The sequence below is a fragment of the Hemicordylus capensis genome, chromosome 5, assembly GCF_027244095.1.
Source record: "Hemicordylus capensis ecotype Gifberg chromosome 5, rHemCap1.1.pri, whole genome shotgun sequence".
Lineage (NCBI taxonomy): Eukaryota > Metazoa > Chordata > Lepidosauria > Squamata > Cordylidae > Hemicordylus > Hemicordylus capensis.
In genome coordinates this window covers 13,796,792-13,821,284 of record NC_069661.1, presented here as the reverse complement: position 1 = coordinate 13,821,284, position 24,493 = coordinate 13,796,792, and the positions used below count along the sequence as shown (strand labels likewise).

General features: G+C 45.9%; 1 protein-coding gene across 11 annotated transcripts in view; it reads left to right on the top strand.

Moving 5' to 3' along the window:
* The window catches only part of CCDC158 (coiled-coil domain containing 158), an 89,873-nt gene that overhangs the window by 31,605 nt on the left and 33,775 nt on the right, over positions 1–24,493 (top strand). For 9 of the 11 annotated variants that reach the window (XM_053255412.1, XM_053255413.1, XM_053255409.1 and 6 more), the window contains 9 exons: positions 1,019–1,138; positions 3,444–3,641; positions 4,938–5,420; positions 7,353–7,542; positions 10,354–10,512; positions 11,360–11,472; positions 12,530–12,688; positions 14,169–14,261; positions 18,485–18,607. In XM_053255412.1, coding sequence (XP_053111387.1) covers positions 1,019–1,138; positions 3,444–3,641; positions 4,938–5,420; positions 7,353–7,542; positions 10,354–10,512; positions 11,360–11,472; positions 12,530–12,688; positions 14,169–14,261; positions 18,485–18,607 — 1,638 coding nt within the window. The remainder of the gene's footprint in view (positions 1–1,018; positions 1,139–3,443; positions 3,642–4,937; positions 5,421–7,352; positions 7,543–10,353; positions 10,513–11,359; positions 11,473–12,529; positions 12,689–14,168; positions 14,262–18,484; positions 18,608–24,493) is intronic. The other 2 variants (XM_053255411.1, XM_053255414.1) reach the window with 2 other exon arrangements.

The window sequence follows — 24,493 nt, the reverse complement described above, 5'->3', positions numbered from 1 at the left end:
GTAACTATTGACTCGTCTATGGGGCTGAGAGTACTCTGCACTAAAAAAAGGGAAATTGTTGTAGTACAGCAACAGTGCTGCACAATTTTGGCCCTCCAGCTGTTGAACTACAACTCCCATCTTCCCCAGCCACAGTGGTCAATAATGGGATTTGTAGCCCAGCAACAGGTGAAGAACTGAAGTTGTGCAGTCCTGGACTACAAGTCCATTGTAGCTTGGGATAATGGAGCTGTTGTCCAGCAATATCTGGGGGCCATAGTTTGAGAGAGCCTACATTATGTGAATCAATCTGATTTGCAAAACTTCTAATAATTTAACTAGCCATCCTCTTTTGCATAACTTATGTAGCCTTTGTTTATCTTCAGGAAGAAACCAGGCAGGGCATTCAAGCTAGGGGTGTGCAGAAACCACAGTTCGAGCACCAGTTTGGTGCAGGGTGGGGAGTGGGATCTTTAAGAAAGAAGAGAGCGAGTCTTTACCTACTCTCCACCACCCCATGCAGCTTCCTGCAGGGACAGTGCTCAGCCCAGGAATCCTCATGTGCCAGCATGCATGTGACATTTGCACATGCATGGTGGATGCCATGTGCATGCTGGCGCTGCATGGGAATTCTTGAGCTGAGCGCCACCCCAGCAGGAAGCTTCATAGGGGGGTGGAGAGCAGGTAAGGACCTGCTCTCTTTCTTAAAGATCCCTCTCCCCTCCCCACGCTGAACCAGTGCTCGAACCGTGGTTTGTGCACACCCCTAATCGAAGCACTGTCCCTAGCCACTGTAAATCTTACTCAGCCAGCTAGCCTTATGGTTTCAGACTTCCAAGGGCATCTTCCACACATCTGCAAATGTATTATCTTGGGAACTATTTTTTGTGGTTGTCAAGAAGCTGAATTCTGTGCATAGGGTCACACTCTACACACTTTCTGTGCTATGTCCTTGAGCATATACACAACCCTGTTTTCCTCAGTAGAAAGTTGCTGTAAGATCACCTTTTGTGTGAGTGTGTTTGTGTCAATACCTTAGATAGAAGAACTGGAGAAGGAGTTGCATCTGGCTCATTCTGAGATGTCTGAGGCTCAAAGCGAAAGGGATCAGTACAGCCAAGAAACTGGAAGCCTGGACGGTCAGGTTCATCAGTTGCTGGTAGGAAATCGAGAGAGAAGCAGTACACCATCCAAGTGCTTTTGTAAACCACTTTATTAATGACTTGGCTAAGTGGATCCATTTACGGACCCATTTGTGAGGATTTGGGAAGCATCAGAGCTTCCAAGGAAGGGTTCCCTACATGATTTGTGTGTGGGGGGGAGTTACCTATGGTGGCAAGCTGCTCTTCTGCCCCTGCTTCTATAAAAAAAGAGGGGGAGAATGGCAAGGTGAGTGGCATTTGTCACCCTGACTCATGCACACTGAGCTCCTCAGCCACCCCTGGGTTTGGGTGGCACTTTAAGCATACCCACACCCCACATTCCCCCCCCCCCCCATCGGCTACACTGAAGTGGTTAAAGTCTCTTCCCCAAATTTTGTCAGTAGGTCACTTACATAATTACCACTATCACGACTCCCTTTCCCAGCACCAACCACGCTGCAAATATATAATGTCTGACATCCAGAATAACAATACGCTGATGCTACTTGTAGTTTAACGATGCTGGACGGCACTTTCCAGATTACATGCTGCAATGAAAGCAGCTGTGGGGGAAGGCTCCAGAGCAGGGAGAGTCTCGAACCAGGACACTAGCAGTCAGCATCTATGAGTTATTCATACGTGCCTTCATCCCGCAGGGTATCTGAAGAGCAAATCTGCTTCACAGCAAATTCGCAAGCTGTTTAGTTCGGGGGATTAAATGGACAGTTCACATAGGGTCAGCTCCTCTCTATAATCCCTGGCAAATCTTTTTCCTGTGCATTTGCACTGGCTTGTTCTGGGTTTTTCCTCCAACCAATCACAAATGACATCAGAGAGGAGGAGAGCAAGAGAGCTTTTTTGTTGCTGTTAGTTTGACAGCTACGGAGGAGCAGAAGACTGGCATGACAAGTTGCCAAAAGCTGGATCAAACAGCAGAACACTTAACCCTTGCCTTTGTGAGCGACTGCCTTCATCACCTCATGCCCCCCCCCCCGCCTGCCACACACACACACACACACACACACACCCAGACAATTTAAGAGGCAGGGAGGTTTAAAGCAGAAATCAGAGCTTTCTCTCTGTCATGAAGAAAATTGTGGGCTAATGGAATCAGCTCAGACAAAAAGGCTCAGGTTACATCCATTCTGCATATCCAAAGCCTATGAAAACTCCCGTTCACTGAGTTTTGAAAAGCCAAATAACGGGCATGGCCACTGCACACATCAAAGGAGAGGGAGCGGGGCAGAACAGAAGCCTCTGGGTTTTTTCCAAAAGCCGCTGAAACTCGAGGATTTTTTTTAAGCCGGTCATACTTAGGGCTAAGCCAGAATGCACAGCCTTGATTCAGGGGGAAAACAGCGTCATGTCTGTACTGGTCCCTGATAGCCCACAGGGACTTCGAGGTAAATGCAGCTAATATGTGGACTGGCACACTCCATTCCCGAGCAGATTCTAAGTAAAAGCGTGTGTAAAGCTCCCTTAGACCCTGGCCTTGCCTGCTTGGACCATTGTCTTGACACCTGACAGCCAAGAGCAGAACTCTGTTAACACCTGACACACACCCCATGCTTGTGTTTGGTTTTGGACTGCAGCCTCAACATTTTATAATGGGGAAAGCAACCTTGGGAGAGAGAAAACATACTACTACTACTACTACTACTACTACTACTACTTATTACTACTGTTACTCAGCATTCCCTCTAACAGGGAATTCCAGATCTTGACTACAACTCCCAGCATCCCCAGCTGTGATGGCCTTTGGCTGGGAATTATGGGAGTTGTAGTCAACAACGTCTGGAATTCCCTGTTAGAGGGAACACTTCTGCTGCTACTACTACTACAAGCATTTATATGCTGCTTTTCAATAAAAGTTATCAAATCAGTTTACATAGAAAAAAGTTTATTTATGTATTTATATTTATATACTGTCCTTTGTTCTAAAACTCCTGAGCGGTTAACAACAAGATAAAAAGAGAACACAGCTAAAAAAAATTAAAAAGCAAGGAACAGCTCAATGGCCAAAAGCCTGAATAAAAAGGGTAGTCTTCACAAATAATATATAAAGATGCTTGCCTGTACCCAAAGGGCTCACATTCTAAAAAGAAACACAAGGTAGACACCAGCAACAACCACTGGAGGGTGCTGTGCTGGGGTTGGATAGGGCCAGTTGCTCTCCCCCTGCTAAACATAACCTGAGTCAGTGCTACAGAGATTAGTAACAAAATGATGCACTTAATGAACTTAAAACCCCATTGCTTTTTAGAAACCATGCAAAACTTTAGAAGTTTACTTTCATCTTTTGAAAGCTGTTTTGCCTTGCAGGGTGAGCTTAGCAAAAAATCTCTGGAGCTGAACCTGGAAAAAGAGCAAAATAAGCGGCTCTGGGATCGGGATACGGGCAGCAGCATCACCATTGACAATCTGCGGAGAGAGCTGGATTCCAAAAATATGGAGCTGCAGCGCATGGAATCCATGCTGAAGGCCATGAAGATGGAGTGTCAGGGGCAAATGGAGCGTCAGGTCAGGAAAAGATGGTGGAGGCAGAGAACAAGATAAATGGATGGGAAGGAGATGAGGCCCAATGCAGAGGTGGACAGTGTCCACTGTAGATGGCTGCTCTGGGCTCACAGGAGGCTTTGATTGTTTGTTTAATGCCTCTCACGCTGCATAGTCAAGGGCCTTGGCACATGATGTGCAAAGTACTGTTCTGTTATCCTAGTCAGGGCTGGTTCAACCATGGGCAGCATTATTCCAGAAGTACCTGCCATCCTGGAAATACTGTTGTCCAGGTTTCATCCTTACAAAACTTCAGAGGTCACTGACTGCCCATGTGAATGGAGATTATGCCCCAGGATCCTTGGCCACACTCCATCAGGATGTGGGACACAGCCACAATTCTTGTGGACAGCCACCTCCTATATATGTGTGTGTGTGTATAATGAAGCTTCCATCATCACCAGCTTCCCACCGGGATTGTGTGAAATTCTGACCTGGGGGCCTGTTCATGGTTTGGTGGGGAATGGATGCCCTCATCCTGCCCCATTTAGGGCAAGCTAACTGGCCCAACTCTTGACTAACTGCCAGACAGTTTGAGACAGCCATGGAAGTGGCAAGCAATGATGTCCTGGCTGAGTGCAGCCATCTGGAAGCACCACAAGGTCTCCCTTCAGGATGCTGCAGTGTCAAAGGAAACTGGTGAGACTGCCAGATATGTGCAATTTGCACTATCCTGTGTAAAGGACAGAGCTGCCTGGGAATGGTGGAAGTAGAGTAGGGGAAGCAGTCTGGTAGCAGAGTGAGTGAATGGGAGAGGAAGTGCAGAGGAAGCTCTTCAACTCATAGGTGCCCAGGAGTTGAGTTCAGACAGCAACTTTACCGCAACTTTACTTTGGGAGGGTGGATGTGCATTCACATATCAGCCAGACTTAATCCAAAGTTTCTGTAATATTTCAGAGAGCACTTCACACATTCTGGGCTTTTCTCTCCATGTTGGAACCTAGTCCGATTTATGTCTGGGGTAAAAAAAATCCTCTTTTTGTATTGGAGTATCAGTTATGCCTCAAACTCACAGTAAAACTTTGTGGTAAACCTGCAGTAAAGCCTGCTGTCTGAAAAAGCTCCAGGTGAGGGATTCACTGGAGAAGCAAAGTCCTCAGCTCCCCTGGCCTGTCTGTGGTTCTGGGAGAGTGGGGATGGGTCCTGACTTGGCCCCATGTGTCCTCCAGCCCAAGAGAGCCCATGCCGCCCACCCTAGTTGTCCTTTAATATGTAGCCACCTTCCTTGAAAGCAGGCAGCAAATAACTGCTTCTCTTCAGATGTCTGCAATTAGAGAGAAGAACGAGAGCCTAGAGAAGGTGGCTTCTGTGACCGCCCAGCAAGAGTCAACCAAAGACATGCTCCGCAAAGTCGTTCAAGAGCTGACAGAAAAGAAGATGAACTTAGAAGCCGCCGAAAGGCAGGTGGCTGACCTGACATCATGCCTGCAAGAGAAGGAGAGGGTGATTGCATCGACCAATGAGGAGATCCAGAAGCTCCGCGGACGGGTGGACAGCAAGTTGCAGGAGCTCCAGCAACTGAAGAATGAAGGCGATCAAATGCGGAGCATCCAGGCAGAGTGCGAGTCCTTCCGGATGCAGGCGCAGGAAAAGGAGAAGCTGATTGAGATCTTACGGAAGCAAATCGACAGCATGACCCAGATTGTAGGACAGCATGGCCGGACGGCGGGTGCAATGGAGATGGAAAAATCTCAGCTTTCAAAAGAAGTCAATGACAAGAAAATGGAGATCCAAGAACTTAAGGTATGTATATCTTTCCTTGTGTCTCTGGGCTTTTCCAGACATAAGTAAAGTGTGGGCTTTGAAAGTTCTTGCACAGGTTTGTACTTGTAATGGCATTTCACTCTCGGTTCAGGTTCTTTCATAGAAAGGTTCTCGTTCTCTTCAAATATGATTTGACTCTGTCACCACACACGGTATGGAGCTTGCATGATTCTTGAAGCGCCACCTGCTGGCCAGAGCTTGCAAACCCATCTCTTTTCTTGTTTATAGTACTAATAAAGAGAATTGGATTTGCTAGTACTGGAACATTAAAAATCCTATGAGCTCTGTGCTTTGTGTGTGTGTGTCTGCAGAATCGAATTGTATTGGAAGGGATAATGAGAGCCTATGGCTCTCTACAAAAGAGTCTGGACTGTGGACACTGTTAAGAACTTGTGCAGAAGCTTTAAAAAGCCCACACTTTACTAATGCCTAGAAAGGCCCTCTATCGTCTTCCAGGGCCAAAAAGTATTAATTTGTTTTTTCACAAAGTTTGTCTTATGGCCACAAAGTCTTAGGTCCAGAAAAGACTGGAACAAGAAGTTTGGGGAAATGTTTAATTTCACAGGGGTTCAGAGCATTAGACCTCTGATACACGATCACCAGAGAGCAACAAGAAGACACCAAGTGGCGACCAACTTCATGCCCTGCGTGTGAGCTTCCCAGAAGTGTCTGACTGGCCATGGCTAGAAACAGGACTCTTCCAGATGCTGATGTATTCCAACATCAGCTCAAATTACTATGAAAACCAAAAGGGAATCCATGCTAGGATGATGAAGGTTGAGTTATATGCTTAGTGGCAATCATTGAAACAACCATACATTTCCGTACAACTTTTATTTGAACTTGAAAAAGGAGTTGTTTCATGGTTCAAAGGCTCAGTCTTATTTTCAGATAAGACTTGGAAACAGCCATTTGCCTGTCACTGGTGGTAACAGAATTGCTTTCCAGGAGGTTTCTCAGATGGGGGGCTTTACTGCGGGAGGAAGTGGTGTATGTTTGGACAAGAGTATATAAAGCGTGTATAAGTTGGGTGGGACATAGAGTAAATCTGGCCTGTTCACGTTGCTGCTTATAATGTCGGTTAATTACAGTTCATTGTGGTTCTTCCTACTAGCCCTTGTTCGCACAAGGTGTGAGAAGGAAGAGGTATGGGTTTGTAGGGAGAGGATCCTCTCCTGAGAGAGCCTGTGATTGGGAAAGAAGAGGAGGGTCACCCCCACTCCCCTCCAGTATCATGTGGAGGCCTAACGCTGGCCCCTCTGCACCGCCCCTTGCCTTGTCACCACCTCTTTTTTTGCCACCAATTAAAGACTAGGGGTTTCCAAAAAAGGCGCCACCTCCTCCTGCCTCCACTGCCTGTCTGGCTCAGCTCTTTCTGGTGAGCAGGTGGGCAGGTAGTTTGTTTTATCTCATACACATGTAAGAGAAGAAGCAACCTGTCCACCCTCTTGCCAGCAAGAACTGACTGGGAATGCAGCCAAAATGCCAGAGTACCAGCACTGCCATTTTCAACACTCTCCAAAAGTGCAACTTCTAAAACATGTTTATATTACATATTAAGGGCCAATCATCATGAAAACAGCCAGCCGTTGGCTATAGGAACGGCACTTGCTGCTACTGTATTGAAGTAGCTGTAAATCCCTCCCTCATATGAACAACCCCCCTACCCTAAGGGCAGCGAAGAAAACCTCTAGACAACTAGATACGGGGAAGCTTGTAGAAACTGGCTGCCCACCGCCCCTTCTTTTAGGTCACAAATGCCTTAACATAGATCTATGGGGACCAAGGAGTCTACTAAACTGTTTGTGGGCTAGTGACCTTTGTGGACTTGTTTGGAAGGCTGTTGCCAGCTTTATTTCTGCAATAAAATCTACACTCAGAGAGGGAATGAGAATGAGCTTGTTTGTATAGATGCTGCAGGACAAGAAAGATGGTCATATTCGTGAATTGGAGGCTAGTCTGAGTGAGCTGGAACTGGACAAGGTGAAATTGGTAAACACGAGCTCTGAGAGGCTCCGGGTGCTGAAAGAGATGAACCTGGAAAGAGAAGATCTTTTGACTGAAATAAAAGCCAGTCGCATTGAGCTTGCTGCACTCACAGGTATGGAGTATCAGGCTTTATATTCACTGGCTTTCTCTTTTTTGTGGCCTTCACCCTAAGCTACGTTGACATCTATCTTATTTTTCTGTATGCTCCTTATTGGAACCTTTGCTGTATATCAGGGGTTCCCAATCTGTGGTACTTCAGATGTTGCTTAACTACAACCCCCACCATCCTCTGCAATACATTGCCGCATGGGTAATGAGAGTTGTAGTTCAGTGACATCTGGAGTGCCACAGGTGGGAACCCCACTCCAAAGTATAAGCATTCCCAACTGTGAGTCCCCAGATGTTGTTGGGCTACAACTCCTATCATCCCCAGCCACAATTGCCAAGGGCAATTCAAGTTAAACCTAAAGTTCTTCATGGCCACTGTGTTCTTCATACCAGTGGGCTTCTTCTGTGCCTGAGCTGAGCCTTCTGGAATATTCAAAAGCTTTACCTCTGGTCAGCAGGGCGTGTGCTGTGTTTTCACTGTTTGTACAGTCTCGAATATGTTTAGGTGCTCAAGGAGTAATATCTGCTGTTCCAAGGTATTAAAGAATAGGGCACTTCCCTGCCGACTCCAAATGTGGCGGCTAATAATACATAGAAAAGGCTTTCCGTAGTGTGTTGCAATAGCAAGATTGAGATATGGAGTAATCTTTGACATGAATGAAATGCAAGCATAAAATCTGAGAATGTGATTTCCTGCCTTATGTATTCTTAGGACTGGTGCCAACAGGACTTTTTATCCTAACAGATTTTATAAGCTCTGACACTAGACTTGTGGCTGCGAATCACTATTAAATAGTTAATTGCTGCCAAGACTCACTTGTTGACTGTACCGGTCCATAGCTTAGTGGTGGATCATGTGCTTTAGAAGATCCTAAGTTCAAACCTTATCCTCTCTAGTTAAAAGAACCTCAGGTTGCAGGGCTGGGAAAGGGTCTCTGCTGCAGGCCTTGGAGAGCTGTTACTGGTTGGGACTACACAGTCTTGGGTTAGATGGATCGGTGGGCTGACTCAGTGCAAAGCACCTTCATGTGAAGACTTTGTTTGAGGCAAACAATGCGGAAAAAGGATTAAGATGCAGCAGAGACCAATTCATTGGCCCCAGCTTCCCAGCAAAAGTAGGCCAGCAGAGGCTGTTGGGAGATGATGATGATGATTAATTCGATTTCTATACCACCCTTCCAAAAATGTATGACTTCATTAGCCCTATTCACATATTACATTCAGCACTTGTACATTGAGTATACCGTGTACACAGGTACAGTTATTTACACATTATGTTGAACACAAGAAATACAGCTTGCTTACCTGTAACAGGTGATCTGGTAGTGAGGCCTCGACATTCATAAAAATGGGTTCTGCGCCTGCACAGGACAACTTCGGGTAATATTGATTAGCTCCTCGCGACGCCTTTTAACTGCCTCTGCACGAGCCGTGCAGTACCTATACTGGCAGTTAGGCATCAGTTGCTCAGTTTCTGAATGGCCGCCTGGCAGTTTAAAGAGTCAATGTAATCCACAGGAACCGTAAGCTGGCGATGATAATTAGCATCACATTCACTTGTATTCCAAAGAAATGCAACGTTTCAATCGCTTGCACTCTGCAGCGGGACCGGCTGGGAGGGTTTTATGAACAAAGTCTTCACATGAAGGTGCTTTGTACTGAGGCAAGCAATGCGGAGAAAGGATTAAGATGCAGCAGAGACCCATTCATTGGCCCCAGCTTCCCAGCAAACGTAGGCCAGCAGAGGCTGTTGGGAGATGATGATGATGATGATGATGATGATGATGATGATGATTAATTCGATTTCTGTACCACCCTTCCAAAAATGTATGACTTCATTAGCCCTATTCACATATTACGTTCAGCACTTGTACATTGAGTATACTGTGTACACAGGTATAGATCTGTACACAGGTACAGTTATTCACACATTATGTTGAACACAAGGACAAGAGTCTACTTCCTGTCTGTACCATGCATTTGAAGGGACTTTATCTAGGTTCACTTTTTAAATGAACATAGCATTCACACCCCAAAATGTACAAATGTATACTAGTACAACATAATGTCTGAATAGGGCTTTCCTCATAGAGAAATGCGTCTCTCTGCAATGATTGTCTGACCTTGGACCTCTGCCTCTTTCCCTCCTCCTCCTCCTCCTCCTCTTCCTCTTCTCCCCAATGAACTATTTTTGCAAGCTGCAACATGTTCTTTTCCCTCTTTACTTGCTACTGGCATCTCTGAGCCCTTGCCTGGGCACTTTCCAGATTACACACTTCAACAGTCTTACTACATATCTGCTAAGTGTGCTTCTGTACTTCCTGTGTTGTGACACCGCAGTCCCTGTGCTGACAGCAAGGTGTCATTCATATTTCTGATGCCTTCTTTTGGATTTTATTTTTGTGTTATAGTGCTACAACATTGCATGTGTGTCGCAAAAAAGTAGCTGTATTTTCCCATTGTAGGAGGTTTGTGCAAGCTAGAGAAGTCTGCTCCCCCTGCTGGTTGCTTTGCACAACAAACGGCTGGACCTTTTATTTCTGTTTTCAATATGATCCTGCCAAGCTGAAGCATTTTCCGCTGTTGTAGCATGTAATCTGGAAAGTGCCCTGCCTTTGCCCTAGACCTGATCCATTTCTGCCTCCAGCCTGGGTCTGGTTCTGCCTTACGCCTGGTACTACCACACATTTATGTCTCCACCTCTGAACCTTTAACTCCTGCTCCCTCTCCAGCTTAGGTCCCTGGGGTGTGTGTGTTGATTTCACATTCATTCTTTAGCAACACATGGCTTCATTCTGACTCTGATGTGTTGCAGAGGAATCTGAAGCTGTGAAGAACGAGTACCGAGAAAAAACGGAAGAGATGGAAACTACTGTGACCAAACTGAAAGTGCAACTGAACTCCGTTCAGATTGAACTGGACCAAACCAGAGCCACTCTAAAGACCATGGAAGGGTCTGATGGCCACGGTAATCGTGGAAGTGTTGTTTTTTGTACAATCTGTCCTTCGCAAAGCTTGTAATTTGTAAACCTGTTTATTTCTTCATTGGATTTTTGTTCACATTTCCACATGGAAAATGACCACGAACAATCCTGAATCATGAATTGTTCCCTTTGCTAAGCAAGGTCTGTCCTGGTTTGCATTTGGATGGGAGCCTACATGTGAGAGCACTGTAAGATATTCCTCTTAGGAGATGGGGCTGCTCTAGGAAGAGCACCTGCATGCTTGCATTCAAAAGGTCCCAAATTCCCTCCCTGGCATCTCCAGATATGGCTGAGAGAGACTTGTCCCTGTAACCTTGGGAGAAGCTGCTGCCAGTCTGTGTAGCCAATATGGTGCTAGATGGACCAATGGTCTGACTTGATATAAGGGAACTTCCTATGTCCCTATAAAGCCACAAGGGTGATGAGGTCATAGCTCAGTGGTAGAGCAGCTTCCTTTTCTTTTTTGCATGCAGAAGCTCCCAGGTTCAGTCCTTGACATCTTCATCTGACTGGTGATGGCACTCCAGGGTTTTAAGCTGGACTTTTCCCCAGTCCTGCCTGGAAATGCCAGGGATTGAATTTGAAACCTTCTTCAGTCTGAGCATGTGCTCTTCCATTGAGCTACAGTTCCACCCCCAATTCATCCACAAGTTGCACAGTGCAAGGCCAGTGAAACAGAGGTGGTTGTTGCCCAAAGTCCCATCACAAGAACATGGAGATGGTAAAATTCCCACTTCCTATAACACTATATTTTTCGTGTACTATTTGCAAAGCATGTTTAAAACTGTCACAAAAGCAAGATTCCACTAATGCATTGACAAACCTTGTCTTTTTCAGCAATGAAAGTTGCAATGGGGATGCAGAAACAGGTTACAGCCAAGCGAGGACAGATCGATGCTTTGCAGAGCAAGATTAAATTTTTGGAGGAAGCCATGGCCAATGCAACTAAGGTCCAGCCAGCTAAAATATTTAATGTGGATAAATATCTTCCTGTAGAACATCAGAGCCAAATTCTAACTCCATTCAAAATCAGGCTAGATAGTTCTTGGTGTCAGTCTGCCTCAGACTTGTGGTGCCCTAGCATAAGAATCTAAGCACTTTAATTGCTATGAAAATGAAGCCTCCATCTTGCAAATCCTTCTGAGCATAATATACAGGTTTTCTGTTATGGTAGTTTCCTATGTTTTTAAAAAGAACCCTTGAAATGCAGATCAATGTATAGAGTATAGCAAAATCCATTAACCTATTTTATTTACTGTAGAAATAAGCTTAAAAAAAACCCCAGCACTTTGACAAATTGGTATATATTTTTGGACTCACTGACTGAAAGAGATTCTGTTTATAGCCTGCTTCTGAAAAATAACATTATTTAAATGTCTGCCACCCACTGGATTAACTGAATTTTATATGGAAACCCATTCAAATCACATTTCAGAATTCATCCTAAAGATATTTTGGACAATTGGAGTTCCAGAGATGGTTCTCTTGTTGGTTTCTGTGGGCTGTTAAGTACACTTTCATGCTTCTGTTCGATGTTTCTCTTGGTTCTGGTAGAGTACAGTCCATTGGAGGGTTGTGTATGTGCTCTACTCAGTGGAGACTCGTTTTCTGATGACATGTTTGATGGGCTCTGGGAATTTGAAATATTCTTCGGAAGGCTCTTTGCACAGCAATGATTAAACATTCTTGAACTGTCCACTTTTCCATGTCTTAAATACTCAAAGATCTACACCATTATATGGAACAAAGAAGACAATAATTCCAGAGTTATAAAAAAATTAAATAGGTTTAGAACTTTTTCCACAGCGTGTATATATTTTACCTTGTAGAAGTAGGGTCATCACCCATTTTGTCACAATATGGTTCCTCTGACCAAATCTCATCAAATTGTTATCTGAAATTTAGATTTTTGAAATCAAAATCCAATTTAGTTTTTGGCTTTTTGTTCAAATTCTTGAAATGATTTTATTTCAGCTCTGTTTTAATCTTTCTGCTTTGTCCATGTAGGAGAAGCACTTTCTGAAAGAAGAGAGAAACAAGTTAAGCCAGGAAATGACCACTCTGGCTTGTTTAAACAACAAAATGTCAGGGGAGCTGGAGATTCTTAAATCACAGGATAAACGTTTGAGAGAGAAACTTGCTACCATGGAGGCAGCTCTGGATAAAGTATGTTTCTACAGGCCACATTTTCCTTATTTCCCTTGGCCAGCTCACAGAGTGATCCAACATTTAAAGGCAGTTCTGCATACTGGGCACAATTAAGTATATACTTAGATCTCTTCCATTGAAATCAACAGGACTAAAACATAGTAAATTTTGTGCAGACTGTGCCGATAACATTTAAAAAGAATATTTACTAAGAAAATCAGAGAAGCATATAAATTGGTAACTGGTGACATGCTGAAGCTCAGCTTGCCTTCCCTTCAGGCTGTTTGACAAGCTTCAGAAAGTTAGCACTCAGTACTCCCATTGAAATTAATAGGACAAGTAAACTTCTCTCATTAATTTCAGTGGGAGTACTCATGAGTAACTTAGTGTGGAGGTAAGCCAGTGACTGGAGTAGCTTGTCTCGTAAATGTAACGTGTGTAAATGTAATGTGTGTGTTTGTGTATAGAGGGGAGGGGGGAAGAGACTGAGACTAAACATCTTTATGGGGTACCTGAGCTGAAGGTCTGCAAGAGAAGGGGTATACTTGTTTTTAAAAGGTTGGGAACCCTGTGGTAGGGTACAAGAATGTAGAGGTTGTGCCAAAGGCTTCATTAAAAAGGTGTTTTTATTTCCAACTAAAGGCCAAATTAGACATGACAGAGGCAGCCACATGTTTGTTTACATGTCTAATCCATCTAAGGTGAGGGGCTGGAAGGCAGTGTCTGATTTGGACATCAAAGGGTCAAGCAGGACAGGGCAGCTGAACCCGGCAGCTATTCACCCAGATGCCTCTTTGCTCCAGCCAGCCCTGATACTAGAAGTGAGCCTGGCCAGGGAGTTTTTCACACCCGGTTTTTAGTTCGCCTCTCTTCCATGTGGCGTTTTCTCTGCACAAGCCTCACAAGGATGGGGAGGGGATTCTAAGCACCCTGTTCCTCCCCCATCTGCCAGGGAGAGGGAATGCCTTGCTCCTCCCCGGGATACAGCCCATACAGGCAGCCAGCCTCCATCTCCACTGGACTCCTCATCCCTGGCTTCAAGTCCCTTATATATGTTCTCAGGGTCAGCCACCACCCCTCCTAGCCCTTCCGCTGCCTTCCATCCCCAGCCTCCTGTATTCTGCCTGTTAGCCCTTAAAGGGGCTGCCTTACAGGACTCTATTTCCTCTCCCTGCATCATCCCCCATGGTAGGGTTGCCATATTCAAGCTTCCCAAATCCAGGTGGCCTAATTTGCATATTATGCAAATATGCATAATATGCCTATTATTTGCATATTATGCAAATTATGCTGCAACTAATTTGCATTTTATTTAACAGATTTGTATGCTTTCCCCTCCTTCTCTGCCCTCCCATGTGATCAGATCCACAATGACCTTTGACTATTTGGCCTTCGGCCATTGTGGCTGATGAGGATGGATGGTAGTCCAACAACATCTAGAAACCCAAGACTGGAAAACCCCATCAGATGTATGATCTCTTAACATACTTCCTTATAGGCATCGATGCAGTTTGCAGAATGTCAGTGCATTATGCAGCGGCAGGAGCAGGAAGCTATGCGCTTCAAACTTCAGCACACTTTGGATATAAAAGTAAGTCTTCTGATCCATGAAAGCATATGTGCAAATAAGAAATCAGCCTTTTAAAAATGCCAAAATATTATTAGGGTATGTCATGGTGCAGCAGGGAAGCAGCTTGCCTAGGGAGCAGGAGGCTGTTAGTTCAAATCCCTGCCGGTATGCTTCCCAGACTGTGCCTAGTAAATATATATTTGTAGTCACCTATATCAGGCAGTAGCGATATAGGAAGGTGCTGGAGGTGGATGCTCACTTCCGTGACAATGGCAAAGGCATCATCTCATATTGTGCAGAAGAAAGGCAGTGGTAAACCACTCCTCTATTCTACCAAGAAAGAATGATGACTCAGTGGTCATCATTCTTTCTTGGTATGAAGTCATGCCATATGACTCAGTGGTCGCCAGGAGTCGACACCGACTCAATGGCACAATCTTTCCTTTCCTTCATGTCCATAGTGGGAAATCATTGCACTATTTGTCCCAGAACTTACCTGAAGTAGGATCTAGAATCGACACTATATTACATCCTACCACAGAGCTTCCGCTTCTAGGTTTGTTACCTATGCAATTAGTGATCCTAAAACTGATTCTAACCTTCCTACAATGTAACTTATCTCTGTGTAGGTGTGTGTTTTGCAGCAGTCGCTCATCTCACCATTGTCCCATTCCTCCTACTCCTTCTCCATAATCAGAGCACTTCTTTTTAAAAAGTTCTTCGGTCTGATGTTGAACAGAAGGTCATCTTTATTTGCGGGGGTTCCATTCCTGCCAATTCGCGCAAATGTGGAAATCACAAATAAATAAACCTTACCCCATGGGAATACAGGGGTTAGGTTCCTTATTCTTTTTTTAAAAAGTCAGAAATGCAGAAAGGGAGCAAAAATAAGGGTAGAAAAACATAGTACATTGTTCTCCAGGGAGTTATTCGCACTTAAGAACATAAGAACAGCCCTGCTGGATCAGGCCCAAGGCCCATCTAGTCCAGCATCCTGTTTCACACAGTGGCCCACCAGATGCCACTTGGAGCCCACAGGCAAGAGGTATGTACATGCCCTCTCTCCTGCTATTACTCCCCTGCAACTGGTATTCAGAGGCATCCTGCCTTTGAGGCTGGAGGTGGCCTATAGCCCTACGACTAGTAGCCATTGATAGACTTCTCCATGAAGTTATCCAAACCCCTCTTAAAGCCGTCCAGGTGCTTGACTGTCACCACATCTTGTGGCAGAGAATTCCACAAGTTGATTATGCATTGTGTGAAAAAGTACCTCCATTTGTTTGTCCTTGGCTTCGGGGTAAACGTTGAGCAAAGCCACTTTGAAGTGCACTTGTGGCATTGAGGGAAGCAGCCCCTCCCTTCTGCTCTCAGTTTTCTTTTGAAACGTCCACATGGCATGCTCTCTGTTTTCCTGCTAGCCAGTAGGAGGTGGGGAGTGAGAGAGAGAGCTCCTGCAGAGATAGATTTGCATTTCTGAAGAGAGCATGCCTCTTATCATGCTAATTATTTTACGTTAGTGCCCTGGCATTTTCAGAAAAGTAGCTTAAAACCAGCATTTTTAAAACCTGGACATATGTCGAGATTCCCTCAGAGGTCAATTTTATGTCTTGGGAAGCACCTCACATACAAATCGAGCTTTTCCTTCTGGATTTCACCTCATCCTGGTTTATATCCGAGTTTTAAAAATACTGTTTTTCAGCAAAGTTCCCTTTGCTGATATCAGTCATTACTTTTATATTATAAGAGCAAGTCATGCCTATGGGATGCAAAAACAAAGCTGCCTAACTTATTTTATTTTATTACATTTATATACCGCTCTTCCTCCAAGGAGCCCAGAGCGGTGTACTACATACTTCGGTTTCTCCTCACAACCAACCCTGTGAAGTAGGTTAGGCTGAGAGAGAAGTGACTGGCCCAGAGTCACCTAGCTAGTATCATGGCTGAATGGGGATTTGAACTCAGGTCTCTCTGGTCCTAGTCCAGCACTCTAACCACTACACCACGCTGCCTTGCCTTCAACCCTGAGGCAGTGAGTTGAAAACCCAGTTTTCAGGCTTTTTGCTCTTTGAATGCTTTTGGAGTGGGGAGATCTAAGAGGAGGATTGGCAGTCTTTTGCAGAAATGAGCATTTCTTTGCATGCCATCCAAGCTGGGGTGGGGCTGCAAAAGCAGAGGCAATGCTGGAGGAGGGCTGACACGGGGACTTTTGTGTGTGTGCCCTTGTGTGGGTTGGGGTTGTGGCAGTGGGGCTTAGCAGAATAGAAAACCAAGACTGATGGCTAACAGGCAGTCTGAGCCACAAACCAATTAAGCAGAAGTGTGTGTGTGTGTGTGTGTGTGTGTGTGTGTGTGTGTGTGTGTGTGGACTTCCAACAGAGCCAGATCACAGAGGGTGTTTTAATTACTAAACCCTTGGGGGGAAGGGAGGCGTGGCATCCCGCCTCCTCTAAGAAGTCATTGGCCACAAGGAAATTACAGAAGCAAGCTCTGTGTGAACAGACGGAAAAACTCTCAGTAGAGAGGGGAGGGGCTGCTTCCCTAATACTGCGAGTTTCATTCAAAGTGGCTTTCCTCATCAGATATTCCAAGAGTTGGAAGCCCTGTGTGGGAAAGCTCCAGGTCTCCAAGATTGCCCCCCAAATCCTCTTATTTTTCATCTTTAAAAAAAACCAAACTTAAACAAAAAAAGAGCCACAAAATGGGTCTGTGCTTCAAAATGGTGGCCAAAAATGACATCAGAAGTCATTTCTGGCCGCTCAGGATCCATGGATAGGCAAAAATTGCATTTCCAGCCATGCATAAAGAAACTGGGTCTCTAAGTACCTTCCGCAGATAAATGAAACCGTGATCTATGAAACCTTGGATAACAAGGGTCTCCTGTATATCATTTTCAGGATTTTATGTACCTCACAAATGGAGAAAATTGCCTTCATTTAGAGAACAAGTAGTTCTGAGTAGAATTTATGGAGCCTATTTTCTGCTTCTTTAACTGATTCTTAGCCAGGATCTCTTTCCATGTGCTGTAAATTTATTATTTATTTATTTACTTACTTAACATATTTCTATACTGCCCCAAACCTGTGTCTTTGGGCAGTTTTCAATTTGATTTATATCTTACTGTAAATGCAAACGTTATTAGAGGGGGACACAGTCACACATACAACAAGATGATCTTATAAGCCCTCTTTCCCTTGCAAGTAGGCTAAAAAAAATGGTACTACAACCCTTTGAAAACAAAACTTGCATTGATTTCAGTGGAGCAGGATTGCAGCCTAGATTAATAGCCTTAATAACCCCTACGAAGATGCAGGAGACTGAAATAGCTCCCAGTGGCTACTGAATGTTGCCATTTTAATGTCAGACTAGTAGGTGAGGCCCATCATTGAGCAGACAAAGTCCCTTTGCATAGATTACACCTCTAGGCAGGTTCAAGAAATTAAATATATGTAATAGAATTTTTTATTAATGTGCTTGCAAAAGGGAAGTAAAAGAACAGTTTGAAATGTGTTGGATTTCAACTTCAAACATTATTCATTTTATTTATATGGTAAATTTGAATCTGAGAAACATCTTCTGCTTTTCTTGGACCTGGTGTCATTTTGGAATTATTGATCTGATTGAGTGTTAAAAATCGATTGAGAACAATAACAGCTAAAATATGATGATTAATTCAGAATTTCTGCTTTCTAAAACAACCCCCAGATTTAAATGTGTCCCCAAGTATATTACATGGTAAAATGTAGTGCATTCAGCTAATGTAAGTGGCAGGAGTATTCATGCGAAATTTGGTATCTGTAGGTCATCGGGAACTATGGCTTTATTTCACACAAACTCTTCAGAATATAATAGATTTGTGTTGAGATACCCCTTTTGTGTAGAATTCGACCTGTTTGTCTTGTGTAGACAGTCGAAGGTCAGAGCTGGCAGGTGATCGACCAGGAGAGTGAGCGAATGAATGAGGCCCTTATGCTTTGGCTGATGTTACTAAGTCCTATAATATTGTTGCATGAGCCAATATGGGGACAGAATTGGAAACCAGGTTGTTGAAATGCCTAGAACCTGGTCATATGTCTTTCTTAGGTGGCCTGTCATTACTACTGAGTCATTACTACATTTTAGATTCAGGGTCTGTATTTAAGTCTACCCCCTCTCCAGCCACCTCCGATTCTAGATTGTTTGCCAAGAATGCAGTCTGTAGGAATACAGTCTGTATTCCACCAGCTCATAAGTTCCCTCTTCCGCAGGAGCTGCAGGGGCCAGGATATACACTGGGCTCTTCGGTGAAGCCACGCCATTCATCCATGCCTCACTCCCACTCATCCAGCGCTCCAGCATCACAAGCCTTTGCAGGCCATCACACCTCTAGTGTAAGTATCTGATCTAGACCTCAAAACATTGCTACAGGACAGTTACAGGGTTCAACAACAGACATCTATGCATTAAGTAGGTACTGATGACATTTAGGAACCATCCCTCTTTTATGAAAGGACCTGCAATATTTGAATCAAGTCCATTTTATTCCCGTATTCACTAGTCATGATTTGGTTTTTCATCTGATAAATCAAAGGAAAAATTGTATTGTTGAATTGGTAGGCCCTTTTTTAAAAAATACTCGCCATCCATTATTTGTACAGAAATATCAGTGAGATTGATTTCAACAATAATTAAAGCAATACCTTGGGGAGCACATCATGCTGTCTGATTCCCCTACCTGCAGTCTGAAATGGTACACTTTTCTTTGACGTGGTATCTGTCTTCTGCACAAATGAGCTATGTGCCTGCCCAGAGACCACGTCGGAATCTAACAAGCTCAATTTCTCCTGCTTTTGGCTGTAACCCTGCCCCGAGCTGCTATATACGGCTGCGCCACTCCTCATCCCCTCAGTCTTTCTTCGTCCGCACTTCAGTGAACATTGTGAGTCTTTCAGCTCTACAATCTGTTGGATTAGGCCTATCCTGGTTGTTTTTTTCTCCTGTTTTTTCTCTTTTTATTTTTATTTTTCAATTCATGCAGTGGTGGGTTTTTTTGCATTGTGTTTTATTTTCCTTGGATCTTCCCTCGAGCTCCGTTCCCGGCTGGGACGGAGCGTGTTGGCCGGCCGGCCTTCAGCGTGCATGCTGGGTACAAAGAACTTCAAGAAATGCATTACTTGTGGAGCTAAGCTCCCCTCCCCAGACACGCACTCTGAGTGCCTCCTGTGCTTAGGGGAGTCCCATGTAGTTGAGACCTGCTCGCATTGCCAGAAGTTTACTAAGCAGGTTCTCTCGCTTGCGCGCAGCCCTGTGGGATTTGGCTCTCTGTTCTTCGGAAGCCTTACAACTTAAATGGTCCTTCGGAATGGCTGCCTTGGTATCGGCGGACCGACCAGCTGCCTCTGCTGGAGGAATCGAACCTTCGATCCTGGTACCGGGACCAGCGGTCTCAGACGCTCACATGACTTCGGCGTCGGAGGACAGGGTGCACTCGGAGGAGCTCCCTTCTTATGAGCCGCAGGTGACTTCTCAGACTTCGCCAGTCTCATTGGAAACACAGCTGAAAGCGAAGAAGAAGTGGTCTAAGGTGAGCAAGCGTTCGTCGACGGACCTGGAGCAGCCTCCCCCTCTGAAGAGGAAAGCGTCGGGTGCTTCGGCTTCCTTGGCTTCAGCCCATAAGAAGGCTAGGGTCGTCCAGCAGGATCAGCCACAAAAGCCTACGAGGCAAGTGCGGTCTGTTTCCCCCAAACCATCTGAAGCCTTGGATCCAGCGACAGAAGGGGATCAGGACGGCGATTCTTTGGGAGAGGACGCATATTCCCCACCTAAGTTTGAAGATCACTCTTCGTGGCTGCCGCACCATTGATCCCCTCCGCGTTGATATCAAGAAGATCGCCTCTTGTCGTACCACCAGGATGTTTCCGGGGGTTGTTAGGATCAGTACTGCACTTTGGACTATCGCTCCCCTTTGAACGCTGAGCATACGTATAACTCTTGATGTCTGGACTCCGGTTTGTATGACCTATACTGATCAGACAGCATGTTGGATTATGCAGGCTATGCCAGACCATGCTATGGACCACGCTGTTTGGAGGACCGCGCTTACGGTCAGTTCTTGATTCCTAGGCCGGAGAGGGCCCCTCCTTCTCACTCAGCAGTTCGCCCATGTTCCCGCTTTCCACATCGTTCCCCTCGGGATCGAGGGGATTGTGAAGCACTGACTTTATTCACATCGATAGAGCACTGCAAGTTGGTTCTGGTCTCGGCGCCTCTTCCCCCTGCCCGGGCTCAACCCCTGTGACCCAGGAGCTGTCTCTTCCTTTGCAACCCGTGTCGGATAGTGAGGACAGCTCCCCAGATTCAGAGGAAGTTTCCCTGGGATCGGCGTCCCTCAATATCCACTCGGAATCAAAGCTAGTATCCCCCTCGGAGGACCTGAAACTCTATACTGCCTATGTGACTCGTATTCCACTTTGGGGGTGAACTTGGGTAACCCACAAGAGGGTGAATTCGACCCGCTGTTTAGCCTAATTGATTCTGAAGCCAAGGTCCCAGCGGCTTTGCCGTTTAACCCTGTGCTATTGAAGGTGGTGAAAGCACATTGGAAAAGATCTAATATGCTTTCTCTGCCTAATTGGCACCTTGAAAACTTTTACAGGGTTCAGTTTCAAGAAGACATGGCCTTTTTGAAGAGTCATCCGGTCCCCAGTTCTGTCGTGGTGGAGTCCTCTCTGCAGCATTATCGGGGGCACGGTCAATCTGCCCTGAGCGATAAATTTATTTATTTATTTATTCGATAAAGAAGGCAAAAAATTGGACTCCTTTGGGAGAAGACTTTATTCTGCTGTGGCCTTACACTCCAGAGTGGCCAATTACCAGGCCTGCAATGCGCGGTATAACCACTTTTTGTGGGAGAAGGTGAGTCCCATCTTGGATCTTCATCCTCAGGATAATCGGGACGCTGCGAAGTCCTTTCTTCGAAAGGCGGTTCAAGTGTCCAAACAGGAGCTGTACTATGCCCGACACTCCATAGAGTGTGTAGCCAAGGTCATGGCTACATCGGTGGCATCACCACGCCATGCCTGGGTGTGGTGTTCCGGCCTGCATTTTGAGGCTCACACCAGGGTGGAGGACTTGCCTTTTGAGGGCTTGAACCTATTCTCGGAGCAGACCGATGATACACTCTAGAAGATGCAAAAGTTAAGGAACACAGCACATTCCATGTCATACACTTCTCAGTCACCTAAGATGCAGAAGACTCCCGTGTGGTCACCTCATCAGGTTCAAAAATCCCAGGCGTACCGTCATCCTTTCTCGGAATGGTCCTTTCGGGCCAACAAGTTCCCTGCCAAGTTCAAGTTGGGCGGCCAGCCCAGTAAGCAGTCTTTCCTGAAGCCCCGCACAAGTGCCCCGCCTAAGAAACAATGACTTGAGGCGCTTTGGGATTCGCCTGAGCCCCTTCGCAGGCACTTGGGAAAGGGTGACCACAGATGAGTGGGTCCTGATAGTAGTACATCTGGACTATTCCCTGGAATTTCAAGAGTTGTGTCCGATATCCAGAACTGTGGTGACCCCTCAAACTCCAGAATTGGATCAAGAGGTCACCACTCTTCTAGGAAGGATGCTATAGAGGTTGTGTCGAACCTGAGCAGTCCGGGGTTCTACTTCCTGGTACCGAAACCAGACGGGGGTCAGCGCCTTATCTCGGACTTAAGGGCTCTGAACGACATCTCATCTACAAACGGTTCAGATACTGTTGGTACCAAACATCATGGCCATCCTCCACAGGGACCTGTGGATGGTCTCATTGGACCTAAAGGATGTGTATTACCATGTGTCCGTAAGGCCCCAACACCAGTGCTTCCTGAGGTTTCAGATAGGTGGAATCACCTATCAATTCAAGGCATTGCCGTTTGGCCTTACCACGGTGCCTTGTGTATTCATGAAGTGCCTGGCGCCAGTGGTGGCATTCCTGCAAGAGCGTGGCCTGCAAATCCTGCCGTATCTCGGCGATTGGTTGATCGCGGCAAGTACTCTGCAGGCAACTCAGGATGCCCTGGGATTTGTTGTCGATACCCTCCAGGGCTTGGGGTTCCAAATAAATTTCAAAAAGTCCCATTTGGAACCTACCCGGCGGATTCAGTTCATCGGACTGATTTTCAACACGAGTCTGGAAAAGGTCTTCCTTCCCGAGGCCCACATTGTGACTCTTCAGAGACTGGTGGTCACCTTCTTCGCCAGAGACCCGCAAACTATGCTCTCCGTCCAGCGCCTGTTGGGCCACATGGCATCCAGCATTTATGTACTGCCTCATGCACGTCTTCGGATGCGAGTCATTCAGCGCTGGTTCTTGGACGTGTTCGATCCTCTTCAGGATCCAGGTCATCTCTGGCGTTCGCCCCCTCCTCCAGTGCGGGAGACAGCTTAGTGATGCACGAGTGTCTGGCACCTAAGCATTGGTGCCCCTTTCCAAATGCCACCTCACTCCCGAGTAGTGACAATGGACGCGTCAGACCTCAGTTGGGTGCCCACCTGGACAGTCTTTGTCTGAGTGGCCACTGGTCTCCGGCAGAACGGAGTCATCACATCAACTATTTGGAGCTGTTGGCGATTTACAATGCGCTCAAAGGGTTTCTGCCCCTTCTGTTGCTGGCCCTGGACCTATGGTACTGGTGCCTGGACAACGGAGTGTCACCACAGGTGGTGCATATTCAGGGTGTCCTGAATGTCCAGGCCTATGCTCTGAGTAGACTAACTGTGGTCTCCCACGAGTGGATGCTGCATTGGGGTGTTTTGAGGGACATCTTTACAGACTGAGGAGTTCCAACTCTGGATATGTTTGCCTCGCAGAACAATATTCAGTGCCCCCTGTATTGCTCCAGGGGGGTTGAGTGAGAGGTCTGTAGGGGATGCATTTGTTCGGTCCTGGATGGGCCAGCTCCTGTATATGTTTCCCCCATTCCCTCTCATTCCCAGAGTTCTGAACAAATTGAGAATGGATCGGGCCAGGGCAATCCTGATTGCCCTGTAGAGTCCTCTGGACTGGAGGACTCTCCCTGTTCAGACGGACCTGTTATCCCAGGAACAGGGAAGGATGTTGCACCCGGACATTTGGTCCCTCTACTTGACCGCTTGGCGTGTCCTCCCGACTTCCCCCTGAAGCTGCAAGAGGTGTTGGTGGCGGCTAGGAAGCCGTCCACTAGAAAGTCCTATGACCTCAAGTGGACATAGTTCAGGTCCTTTGCTGGCCTACAGGGGTTTGATGTGGACAATCCGTCTATTCAAGACATCTGTAACTACCATCTCTCTCTTAAAGAGTCTGGGTTGTAACTTGCTTCTGTTAAGGTATATTTGGCTGCCATTGTGGCATGTTCCCCCTCGGACCGGGCCTCCTGGTTGAAGGACCCAGGGGGTTAAAAGTTTCCTGAAGGGACTGACACACTTGTACCCAGATGACCCAGATGACTATTATGGCCCTGTCCTGGGATCTGACTGTGATCCTGGCTGGTCTTCTCTGACCACCCTTTGAGCCTCTGGCTTATATTGACCCTCGTCTGCTGACTTGGAAGGTCACCTTTTTGGTGGCAGTTACCTCCGCCAGGAGGGTTAGTGAGTTGCGGGCCTTGTGGGCTGACCAACCATACCTGCAGTTCCATAAGGACAATGTTGTACTCAGGATGGATGTCAAGTTCCTGCCTAAAGTAGTGTCCATGTTTCACCATTCATCCCCACTCACGTTACCTGTGTTCTTTCCAAATCCTTCATCGGATGCGGAGAGATGGTTATACCATTTGGATGTGCGTAGGGCTCTGTCCTTTTCAGTGCAGAGATCTGCTGAATGGAGGAAGTGTCCCTCCTTGTTTGTCCTGTATGATGAGCCTCGAAAGGGTATCTGCCCAGTCCTTGTCCAGTGGATAGTCTCCACTATTGAGTTGTGTTACCAGTTGGCACATAAACAGTTGCCTTCTACTGTAAAGGCTCATTCTGTTAGGTCTGTGGCGGCCTCTGTGGCCTTTGATCAGGCAGTCCTGTTGGACACTATTTGTCAGGCAGCTACTTGGGCTTCACCCCATTCGTTTATACAACATTATGCTATTGATATTAGAGCACGTAATGATGCTGTATTTGGCAGGAGTGTCCTGCAGTCTATTTTCAGTTAATTCTGCTGGTCCTAAAATAAAGCTATTCCTGTTTGTTTACCACTTGTCTCTGTTTTTCTTCCTTGGGTGCTTGCTTGTGATGCGCCCATTTGTGTACAAGACAGAGACCATGTCGAAGAA